The sequence below is a fragment of the Electrona antarctica genome (assembly GCF_951216825.1).
Source record: "Electrona antarctica genome assembly, chromosome: 6".
NCBI classification, from domain to species: Eukaryota; Metazoa; Chordata; class Actinopteri; order Myctophiformes; family Myctophidae; genus Electrona; species Electrona antarctica.
Window position 1 is genome coordinate 23788765 of NC_136811.1, and position 13013 is coordinate 23801777.

A 13013-nucleotide genomic window follows, 5' to 3' on the forward strand; every position below is an offset into this window, starting at 1 on the left:
ACGCACGCACGCACGCACGCACGCACGCACGCACGCAAACACACACAATTCTGTACAGTGTCTATTTTTTGTTATTGTCCCCATCCATCTTGTAATAGCTGACAGTATTTGATGGAAAATATGAATATCCCAGTTAAATAAAAGGCTGCTTTTAGATTTTGTCTGCTGTATATCATTCTGTCATTAGCATTCTTTTCAATGTGCCATGTGAGAGAAAGGTCAGCTTTTGTGTGAAATCAATTAGCTTTAACTCCCCTCAGGGGCAGCTGTCATCTCCTTCTCATAGAAATTTTGGGATTTTAATATGTGCATTCAAAAATCACATTCGGGTCGTTGATTGAGGAGACGTATAGGGCAAGACCTTGTAATCCCCACCTGACAGATATCTTTCTTTTGAATTTTCTCAGGTCATAAATTGTTCACGTGTGAAATCGAAATTCCAGGCACTAGTGGTGTTATTGAAATGACAAGTCTAGTGTCAAATAGGGTAAAGGATCTTTTTTGCTCTACTTAATGCCAGTATTTGCATCATAGAACCAACTATTCCTGAACTCAAGTTAATCTTCAATCTTAAAGGACCATACCGGTGAGCAAGAGAGAAAGCAAGCAAGTGTGTTGATAATTTGGTATACACCAAGGCCTACAGTACGGTTGTGTTAAAGGACCATATTGGTGTTCATTACAATTTAATTTACAGACACTCTTACCCAGAGCAACTTAAAAGTGTAAGATTGGAATAAGCAGAATAAGCATGAACTCTAAGCACAAATACCTGTAGGCACAGCATGGCTGAGTGCAGACTAGAGAGAACAATGTAGTGCCTCAAAGAACAATTAGCAGGTAAATGATGAACGTAGCATCTGTCAATTAAACTGTCTGCTGTTGTCTACGATTCATGGTATACAGTACTTTTTACAGGCTTTTCTACTGTGGAACATTTTCCAAAGCATGCATAGTTTGCTTTTCACCGATGCCGTCAAAGAAATAATATTGTGTCCAATATATATTATCAACCAAAACGATCGTTCTCATTATGGTTGTTTCTTGGTCTGTCTGATAGGCATTTTGTCTGTCTGCTATTGGCTGCAGTAAGTCCAGTTGGGTACACGGACACCTTTGAGGCATTAGATAAAAGCCTTGGCTGGTTAACCAGATAAATGAGGAGGCCCCTGCATGGTGCCAGCCTTGAATCCCCATGATTATAGACCGTTGCAAATGTGATGGTCATGCACTGGATAATACTTGAAGTGATATTGAACTCTAAATTGCACAGGCAGATGGATAACCACATACTGAGAGAGACGGAGGGACAAACGCAAGGACAGACAAAAATATCTTTGCTGTCGAGAAGGAATCACCAACTCCTAAATGTTAATTTTTCAGGGAATGAAACACAAAAAAAATCAGGAATTGAAAACAAAGCAATACTGCTTCATCAAAAAAAAAAGAGAGGATCCGGGCAAACTGCTTCATCAAAGTTGGTGTTGTGACTTTATATAATATATAATGACAATATTATTGTCATTTACTTCCATGAGATGGGGAGAGGTGGTGTAGTTAGTTTGCTTTATAGCAGACAGTTTGAGGGTGGAGTTAAGAGGTTATGTTTGAAGCACTTTTTATTACTTTTCATTGGATCAATATGTTCGAAACAACACACAGACAATAGCACTGATTTATGAAGACAAAAAATAAACAAAACCCTAAATAATTGAGGTGGTTTCCTCCCGACAGCAACGATATGCAGAAGTGCGCACGCACGCACGAACGCACGCACGCACGCACGCACGCACGCACGCACGCACGCACGCACGCACGCACGCACGCACGCACGCACACACTCACACACTCACACACACAGTCACACACACAGTCACACACACAGTCACACACACAGTCACACACACAGTCACACACACACACACACACACACACACACACACACACACACACACACACACACACACACACACACACACACAATGAGAGTAAGGAGGAGTTGTTTCTGGGTTTCAGGGACAAGCTGATCATAATTTCCAGGGCACTAACTGTTCTCCCACAGTCATCACAATAGTACAGTCAGTAGGAGAGGAACACACTGCTTCCCCCAAAATGATGACACGGCTCCGATGCAATTCTTTCATCTATAAATCACAACCTACTGTAGAGATTAATTCGTGTCAACTTCGTGTCATGTTTTATTTAATTTTTTTTACCACTGGATCTTTGAGATACATTCCGTTTTTATCGTCATAAATTCTGGAGCGACAATGGCCAGGGAGCTAGTTGCAGTACGATTAAAGAGGATGTCATATCTCTGCTTTCTCCTCTGCTTCTTCACACCCAGGCTATCTGGAGTGAATATCCCTGCACCCATCATCAGCAACAAAAATTGGCTACGGCTGCATTATGTGACAGAGAGCAACCACCGCCACAAAGGCTTCAGGTCTCAGTATCAAGGTAAGAGATGATTACTTCATTTGCAAATCATAATAGAGGTCCTGCTATTCGAGCAAAAACGCAACTGGGAAAAAAATCATTGTAATTGTGAATTGTGTTTTTGATCTTTGTCAACTGAATATCATGAATGTGATGAAGGGTAAGGCGTGTGTTTGATGGATCTTTCTGCTGCAAACCCCTCACATCAAAAGTCCTTCATAAAATATTTAAGAGATACTGTACACAGTTTTCCTGCTTATAAAAACATATAGCTTAGGTGGCTCGATAACCCATTACCCTGGCGGTGACTTCTGGTAGGACTTTCAACATGGTATATACTCACTGTATATAATGTACTTAAGATAGTCCAGTAGGACAGCCCCAAACCAAACATGAAAGTGTGCCCTGTCACCATAAAAGGCGTTATAAAGAGTTTTCTTTCCGGTAGCATGCATGTGTATCAGCCCATTGTAGACAACGACTTAAAATCAATTGCATGAAAACTCTCCTTCAGGAGTGTTGTGCTATACTCAAACAATTTCCCCCTGTGTGTTAGTCATTCATGGTATCAAGGAGGACACACCTTTTGTAACGTGCTGTAGGGACGACAAGCAACAAGATTAACAAGAGTTAATCACTTATTTCAAAGTGACAGTCCAGAGGAAGGGGGATCATCCCAATGCTTGCAAATCCAAATCACCTTGTTTTTGCTTCACTCATCCCTCATTGCTTCTGGCTATTACTTTGTCCACCTATGGTTATGACAGTCGCTTGCATCACCTGGCTTTTGTGTGAAGTCTGTTCCATGTTGTGTTGAATTATACATTGGTAGACATTCAGTGTTTTAGTCGGCTGCTCTTTGATTCTTTCTGTGTCATGTATTTCCCCCGTGCAGTATATAAAACAAAAAATAGTTTAAATACAATTTGATTCGTTGTTTAACATACATTATATACTTTTGGAAACGAACAAGCTAGTTTGGAAATTGCTACATTTCCTATGAAAAATGAGGCACACCAATAGCAATTATTCTATAATGACCAAGCTTTATTCAAAGAAAGAAACACTTGTACTGTATCTTCTCACATCTAATACTGTAACTTCTTTTATCTAATGGATTCTTTTTATTGCTCTCAACCAGTGAAAAGCTCTGGAGAGCTTAAATCCAGAGGGGTAAAATTATTACCGGGAAAGGACAACACTAACAAACTCTCTTTGAGTAAGTCTTTTATTTTTCTTATGCAAATGTCATTGTTTGGACTTTTTTTGTTTATTCAGGGCTTGTGTTCTGGGTCTTTCTTTCGTTCTCGTCTCTTTCGTTGCTGCATCATTTGGTGAAGGCATTACGCTACAGTACTAGATTTTGCAGAAGTGCAGTCTTTTGTCTTTCTGACAACCTATTTCCCCCCAAGTCTCTGGACTCCATGTCCTTACAGAAATATGCTCAGCTAGATGAGACCCAGGACTAGACTGTATGTTGCAGCAAAAATCATAATTTCAATATCTTGTGACCTCTAAAAGTTCCCTCTTTCTGTCTCAGTCATTCATTCACTGTGTTTCACTCTGTCCAGCCTAAGCAATACATCACATTATGGCATACTCCGTAAGATCCTCTGTGTTAATTTAACTCTCAGGATTTCACAGTATGAGCAGTATGACCTGCATTCACATATCTCCACACACACACACACACACACACACACACACACACACACACACACACACACACACACACACACACACACACACACACACACACACACACACACACACACACACACACACACTCTGCACTGACTGCAGTAGTGACCACTTATTTGGCAGATGAATTGTGTACACTTCAGAACTGAGGTGAATGCATTCTAATAGTTGCTGAGCTTTGCCATTAACATAAGCTTTTCAGGAAACTCAAAAGCTTATGAGAAACGAGTTCCACAATGTGCTAAACACTTTAGTGACAACAAGTTGTAATCTTTATTACCTTGCGTGTCACAGACATGACTTCAGAGACATGAATAATGCAAAGGTTTATCATCGGTTCTCCTTCTCTGTTCTTCTCCTGTGTATGTCTAAAAAAGGACTATAAGGAGGTGGCACATATGCCATGTGTGACATATGCCATTTTCATGCTGTATAATTGAACCCATAACACTATTATTACTAGCTCGCCCTCAATTAACCACAAATCTAATGAACTTCCTAAATGAAAAAAGAATGAATGCCTCCGGATCTGCTTGGTTGCTGCATGTGTGTGATGTCTTACTGCAAAGTTATGATAGCACATTTTTCATGAATTTCATTTGCAGCGCATGATTTATTTGATTCTCAGAATATACTGTGTGAGAAAGATAGGGCACTTTAATGTCCATACACGCACGCACGCACGCACGCACGCACGCACGCACGCACGCACGCACGCACGCACGCACGCACGCACACACACACACACACACACACACACACACAGACACACAGACACACAGACACACACAGACACAGACACAGCACTCATACTTATGCAGCCAACTTTTATTCCACTTGGCTGTGGCTGTACTTATGCTGTGTAGTGAAGGCTGTATATTTCACCCTATACCCAAAGCTTAATCGAGGGTACTTAAACCATTAGTATGTATGGAGAGTCCCACTGAGTGATTATTGTGGCTCCTGTAATGTAGTTGAAGGTTATTTAATCCTCTTAGTCCCTGTTGGACTCAGATAGATTCTTTCCATTTTGTCTAGCTCGGGGAAGAGAGAAGTCGAGTGTTGCATTCAGTTTGATAACACTCAACCAGAGTGTGCATTCACAACACCACAACTGGCAATAAAAGACCCCTGACTTTGATACATGGGGTCAATTTGTCTATCTACATAATTACTGCAACCATATGTTTCTTACCAGGCATTAGCGTTTTGAATGGTCTTCCAGGAAGTATTTAAGCACCCAACAGTTTGAATTTGCTGGCTGTGTCGGTCTTTGGCGATGAAGGTTATTCTGACTTACAACATTTTCGATCATTGTCTTTCACAGTGAATGAGGGAGGTATCAAACAGTTGTCCAATTACTGCCCAGACCCAGGGGAGTCTGAGAATGGCAAACGGACAGGTTCAAACTTCAGGTGAGTTGGCACACATCACAGAACTGAAGTAAAGGGCTTCAGACAGAGTTGATGGTCCGTACAAATATTTTCACTTTTTGAAAAGAAATGGAACATTCAGTTTTATAAACAAAACAAAGTCTAAGCTAAAGGTCTAAGCTGGACTTAGACCTTTTCATTTTAGCACCAATGAATCACGTTACACTGTCCTAAATCCTAAATGTTAATTAACTCTTGAGTCTTGAGCATTCAATCCAAATTGACCTGTAAGTGTCCATTTGGGTACATTTGTACACTCTCAGAGTTATAAATGGATAAAGGCCATAGAGACCCTTGGTTTAAGAAACACTGCCTTAAGCACTAACCACACCAAAGGGTCAAGGCGGTTTTAGCGTTGTCCCTGCGGTGTGATATGTCTTGTTGCACGTTGACCCACGTTGATCCTAGTGATTCAACGCATGGAATTCAATGGCCCAAACCACACCAAAGGGTCAAGACGGTTTTGCATGGTGACCCTTTGGTGTGGTTAGGGCTTAAGAAATACATAGAAATATAAAACATTCTCCAAAGTAGCCTTCAAAGTGGCAAGTACTTAATAGCACTTGTGTCCTCACTGATCAGTATTCAGAGCAAGAGGAGCCTGAGGGTTGGTTATATCTTACCAGCTTCCGCATGAGTGCTGGAATGGAGCAGGCAGGCAGGCAGGGGCCTGAGATTTAGTTAGCTGCTGCAATTAAGTCCAATCTCCAGTCCCTACCGTACTGGAAACCTGGCGTTTGCATTCCCTTCTCCTTTTCATGCACAGATACCGCATTCGCTCTCATGAGCATCCCTATTGTGCTGCACGCAAAAGGGCTCCGGTACTGTTGTAATCTACACTGTGCACTTGGCACTCAAGTATGGACACATTTAAACCTTGCTAGGTTTGCTCAGTTGCCATTACGAGGAGTATAGGTTGCTCTGTCTGAACCAGCAGTAGTAGTGCATAATATACGCACTACATTCATGGGATGGATTCAGTTAGTATATTGAGATGTAATCCAAGATAAATGTAACGGAGAAATAAATGGGATTTGCCTCGGGGCTTTTCTTTGGAACCGATTGCTTCTCTGACTGTAATATTTGGTATCTCTCCAGCATCGGAGCAACTGCTCAGTTCACCTGTGACGAAGACCATGTGCTGCAGGGCTCCAAAACGATTACCTGCCAACGCGTGGCAGAGGTCTTTGCTGCTTGGAGCGACCACAGGCCTGTCTGCAAGGGTGAGGGGAGGTTTCTGGAGAGCTAATAAAGCTGTTTGATTAAGGCACTGCCACTGGATGTAGGCTCTATGCAGATAGAGGAAAGTTCAGTTCTGTTAATTATGTATGAAAGGCTCTGCAGCAGCACTCCACTTTTTCATGACACTGAAGGCTTTGGTTGTGCTTTGAAACATTCCATAATACCCAGAGCACCTTTCTGGATGTGATTCATAGAAACGCTGCTAATAGACCATGCCCTAGATCTGCCACCCCTTACCCCTTATCCCTAAACTTATCTACAAGCTAACAAACAACGTGTCGATGTAGATTGGCTAGTTGAAATATTTTTAAATTAGTTAATCCCCACCCACAGAGATAAAAATAAATTGACAACGCAATTACAACACGCATTTCGACGCATTGTGAGCTGTATGCTGTTTTCGCTTTTTCTTTTAATTCAAATATTCATTCATATGCCACACGTCAATCCAAGGATTGCACATACCTTATTGTCGTACTTCCCTTAGGCAGTTCTCAATAGGATGTAGAGGGTCTACTCTTTGGAATGCTGTTGATTCTAGACTGAAGAAATCTCCATCTCTGCTAGTCTTTAAAGCAAACTACAAACAAATACTCTTATCCAAAACGTAGTAGTTTAATTCACAGTTGGCTACATGTGTGAGTAGATCTGCAGATGGGTTGTTATTATGACTGTAATGTAGAATATTGTATATTGTATTACTGGTATTTTTTTGTTTATATTTAATGTCTGATTCTTCAAATTAGGGAAAGATCTCGATAAGCCTTTTGGCTTTTAACTTCTCCTGCACAATATTAATATGTATGATTCCCCCCCCCCCCCCCCCCCCCCCTTTTTAACCTTTTTTATGTGCGAATAAATAAAACCTAAACCTGTAGCCTGTGACTACATTGGATCCATTGGAACACAGGTTATTTTTTCCATTTCCCGAAAAGTAACGGTTTTGGACATACAAGGTTTCCTCCCAACAGCAATGATATGATCTGTCTTCCAAAGTGTAATATTTGTCTTTTAATTGTTGCAGTGAAAACATGCGGGTCAAATCTCCATGGGCCCTCAGGGACGTTCACGTCCCCTAATTTCCCCATCCAATATGAGAGCAACTCCCAGTGTGTGTGGATCATCTCTGCCAGTGATCCAAACAAGGTAATGCTGCAGAACAGTGATTCTTTTGAAGGACCCCAGTTTGATATGCATTTGGTCCCTGCCTGAGCCCCAATTTAGTACCATTTTTGTTTTACCTCTGGAGCCCTAATCTACGCTATAAAATTATCTGTAATGTAAATCTGCAAGGTCTACACACCCCACGTTGAGGACCAGTGCTGCAGAGTACTTTAATAACAAACGGTATTACTGCAGTGCCTTCTGGGGACCCCCAGAAACGAGATCTGTGAATTGCATTTTATCCTGGCCCAAAATAGAGAGAATAGTAATAGATTGTGGCACCATGTTTTCAAGCTCTAAATCAGTTACTTTGATGAACTTTTGATGAACGATACAGTATAGGCCTAAATTAATCTACAGTTATCTCAACAACTGACATTTTTATTATCGTGAGAATGATAGCTTCCATTATGGCATTGGAACTTTTCAAGAATAGAAAGCCTGCAGTTTCTATTAGCTTGGATTCCCCGTCGATGATGTCACTGGTGGACGGGTTTCTGAACTGCCCACAGCCCTCCTATGAGACACAGACTGAGTAGGGCAAAAATGGCGGGATTGTATCATGAACATTAGTGAGGACCAATTATATGAAGATAGGTTGAAAAGTGGTGAAGTGGTCTTTTAACATAATTCTACCTATAAACTAATGTGATGTCCTTGGAGGATCTTAAATAAGAAAGGTTAAGTGAGCTATTCATGCTCGTACAAACAAGGGTAGTAGTCCCTCATTAGTTAGCATGGATGTACAGTAATTGTACTGTATCCCTCGTCTCTAAACACTTGAACCCTAACCTTTGAACATTAGAGTAGAGTGTAGACTCCCTCTGTGGAGCAGATTTATCCAAGCTTCTTGTGTATTTATTAATACATATATCTACAGTATTTCATGTTAACTCTAATATATGTGTGGATGGCTTAGTTTCACACTTCGTCATTCGTTATTTACATACATCGGTGCTAGGGTTGTCCTCACGTGATCGAAAATCGGGGCAGATCACGTAATTTTTAAATGATCGGATCGGGAGCAAAAAAGACCTGATTGGGACATCCCTAGTATCAATATTATAATTCATATCATGATATTTGACTGGATATTGTACTACTTTAATATGGCATAAGTGTTCTATAAAAATATAAATATCGGATTGGGAAAAAACTGTATCGGCAGATACTCAAAATCAAATGATCGGAACCGGATTGAGAGAGAAAAAAACTTGATCGGGACATCACTCAGTACATAGAAGTGATGTACTTCACCTGACTGCAGTTATTGGCAGTTCTACAATATTCTCTGTTTGACTGTTTATAAGGTTACAGAAACAGAGAGAAATAACCACTGCATGTTATTGGCTCATCCGCAAAGCCGAGAGGTCAAAGTTGAGCTTGTAATAGCCTTTGATTATGCACGCCAGTACTCTTGTACATCTGACTGAGTCCCGTACCATAGAGACAGTCACTGTGACATCAATAAAGAGCAGTCATGCCAATAAAGAGTACACATCCGACGAATGTTCATTCTGAAATCACAAGGACAGGCAAGTGCCGTAGTCAACCACTGATGGGCCTCTTAGACAAACAAGCCATTGACTTGGCAGTGAATCTGTCCATTAGTGTTATGATGGTAATTATGCTTAGGCGTAGATTGTAATGAGGTTGTTATACATGCATATTCTGTGGGTATTGTCCTCCCCATGGCCGGGGATTGTGGGATGCCAAAGATTAGGAGCAGGCGATCATCATTCGCCTTTGCTGGCATCAACACATGCAGATCAACAGATGTCTTTACAGCACCTCTGTTCATGTTCATAGCACTTCCATTTCACCAAAGAATAGAGAGTTTAATTCTTCTTAGCACAATTTAGCACTGCATTTGTTTTATTTGATGTACATTTGACTCTTAATAAAGCTATTATATTTCATCAGTAGTAATTCTGAAATTGTATCCCACCCTGACTGCCTCTCTGACTGCCTCTCCAAGTGAATGTGAAGTCATGCCAGTGGTGGTTATTCCTCTCTGGGGGTTGCTTGTGTCCTTCGTATATGCGGGGGTGTAGAGGATTGATATAGAGTATAGTGCTGAATTAGAAAAACAGATGCAGTATGGGTGGATTTGTGCTCAATGTTTGGCTCCCATTCTCTATCTATTCCACTCGAGATGTACGGATAGTTTTCATGTAAAATGCATTGGATTATGAGATGAAGGAAATAAAGGTGGATTGGGTTTTGTGTTATTGTCTGAGCTAAAGCGGTGTTCCCGATGCTGCCTGCTTGAAATATGTATAAGGTATTACACATTCTATCTACACAGACTTGCTTCCCTCACAGTTAAGCCGTCGCCAAAAAACCCTGTCTCTAAGGGCAGTTTATGAACATAAGCAGCTGTTTGTGTGGAAGGAATTTAATGTGTGTATGTATGCTGTAGTGTACATGCTGAATGGTTTAATCATACAACTTGACTATTGAGTTTTTACCCTATAATTTAGTAAAGGGGAGTAAAAAAAACCTGACATATGATGCGTAGACTGTATTTCAATATAATTAAAATATTCTAATATTCTATCTATGAGATAATTGTACACTCAGACACATCATATCCTATAATGTAATGTATATTAGGTCAACATCCTGAAGTGTGCTTTCATAGTCAAGTGTTTTTGAATAGTGGCCTATATGTATATTTCATGACAGGTTATCCAGATCAACTTTGAGGAGTTTGACTTGGAGATTGGCTATGACTCCCTAACGATCGGAGATGGAGCGGAAGTAGGTGACTCAAAAACGATAATTCAAGTGTAAGTATTTTGTCTACTGAGATGTACAATAATTAACTGAGTAAACCATAAAATGAAAAACAAAACGGTTCAGCTTTATACAACACTATATTGTAGCCCTTTCTGATACATTAAATGACACAAATTCAGTTTCATTTCATCTGGCTATTTGGTATTTATATGGCGTCTTTAGATTTCCGAGTATTTCCAGTCAATGTAATTTAACGTGTAATCTTCATTAAAAGATTACTGCTGTGTATTGAGTTGATGTTTGATTAGTGACTTCTGCTGTGTATAGGCTTGACGTTTGATGGGGCACTTTTGACACCTGTATGTCTTTGCTTTGGCCCTTATCTGCAGACTGACGGGGAGTTTTGTCCCCGACCTGATTGTCAGCATGTCCCATCAGATGTGGCTTCATCTTCAGTCTGATGAGAGTGTGGGCTCAATCGGCTTCAAGATCAATTATAAAGGTACATTGACTTAGGCTGCAGCACTGTCTCGCTTTGTATTTGCCTGGAGTCTTATAGATAATGATAATTAAATGTACTTAATCCTTAACTTACCCCTATTTCCCCTCCTTTCCTTCTCCTTACCTCCATCACCCATGCTCTCATCCATCCATCTCTTACTTACAGAAATTGACAAAGAGAGTTGTGGTGACCCCGGAACACCTCTGTATGGCTACCAAGACGGCAGTGGCTTTTTGAACGGTGATGTACTGCGCTTTGAATGCCAGTTTGGATTTGAGCTGATCGGGGAGAGAATGATAACGTGCCAGAACAACAATCAGTGGTCTGCTAATATCCCCATGTGCATATGTGAGTTGAAAGCATATTTATTTCCCCTCACTTGTTCCCTGAGCCAAGAAATGAAACGATTACTAAAGTTCACTAGAACACTATAGGGATTATTGTGTTGTTGAATGGGCTTTAAAATACATTGTGTTTAAACAGACATCAATCCGATAAACAGGAATATGATAACATAATGGTTGTTGCATTATGTTTGGGTTCATATGAGAGAGAGAGAGAGAGAGAGAGAGAGAGAACATCTTGTACACTTAAAATTCCATCTGTGAAATATACCTGTAGAATTTTAAATACATTTTCTATTTCCATTTTCATAACAGATATCTACAGTTGTATTTCTGTAATAGCAGTACCCTTGGGGGACAGTGTATGGCTTTGCTGTGTGGACATTATTTCTGTATTTAATTTACACCACCAACCGATCCACTCATTGCCGTCTCATGAATCTCCAACAACTCAGCAGCACCACCCAGGAGAACACTGTTGTCTCCTAATTGCAGAGCTAGTTACTAAATGCTGAGTTTGTGCTCCACTGATTTTGTTAATGTATAATCCACAATATAGATTGTAATGTGACAGGTGAGAGTTGTTGCAAAATGAATTCCCTGATTGCACTATTAAATATTAAATATTGAATCTAATCTACTTCTGCCTCTCTCGGTCAGTCCCATGTTTCTCCAACTTTACGGCACCCATGGGGACGGTGTTGTCTCCCGACTACCCAGAAGGCTACGGCAATAACCTCAACTGTGTGTGGCTGATCATCTCCGAGCCCGGCTCCAGAATCCACCTGGCCTTCAATGACTTTGATCTCGAGCCACCGTATGACTTTCTTACTATCAAAGACGGCGACCAGTCGGGAGCCATGATGCTAGGCCGCTTCTCAGGGGCCGAGGTTCCTTCTCACATGACGTCCAATAGCAACATTCTGCAGTTGGAATTCCAGGCTGATCATTCCATGTCTGGGCGAGGGTTCAACATCACCTACAGCAGTGAGTAGTTTGGAAAACAAAAACAAAACTAGAAAAAGTGCCCTTCTGGGCACAGGTCTCCACCAGGAGGATAGGGGTGTGTGTGTGTGTGTGTGTGTGTGTGTGTGTGTGTGTGTGTGTGTGTGTGTGTGTGTGTGTGTGTGTGTGTGTGTGTGTGTGTGTGTGTGTGTGTGTGTGTGTGTGTGTGTGTGTGTGTGTGTGTGTGTGTGTGTGTGTGTGTGTGTGTGTGTGTGTGTGTGTGTGTGTGTGTGACGCGGCTTGGCCTGTTGTAGCGCCACCATGAGGCTGATTTGAAAACTGTGAAAAGTGGCATTTCTTCCTCAGCCTAGTGGGAATATGCATGCACAGTTTCACCGCAATCAGACACTGCGTTGAGTAGTTGTGGCAATTTGTACACAAAGGCCTGGTGGAGACAAATATGTTAATTCAATGCTTATTAGTGTGGTTGGCCACACGGCA

General features: G+C 41.0%; 1 protein-coding gene across 1 annotated transcript in view; it reads left to right on the forward strand.

Moving 5' to 3' along the window:
• Window positions 1–13013, forward strand: part of LOC306924819 (CUB and sushi domain-containing protein 3-like) — a gene marked incomplete at both ends in the record, with an annotated part of 337974 nt that overhangs the window by 94963 nt on the left and 229998 nt on the right. The window contains 9 exons of the mRNA XM_079503471.1: window positions 2348–2460; window positions 3581–3658; window positions 5468–5555; window positions 6672–6796; window positions 7840–7961; window positions 10668–10771; window positions 11111–11223; window positions 11389–11571; window positions 12228–12554. Coding sequence (XP_079359597.1) covers window positions 2348–2460; window positions 3581–3658; window positions 5468–5555; window positions 6672–6796; window positions 7840–7961; window positions 10668–10771; window positions 11111–11223; window positions 11389–11571; window positions 12228–12554 — 1253 coding nt within the window. The remainder of the gene's footprint in view (window positions 1–2347; window positions 2461–3580; window positions 3659–5467; window positions 5556–6671; window positions 6797–7839; window positions 7962–10667; window positions 10772–11110; window positions 11224–11388; window positions 11572–12227; window positions 12555–13013) is intronic.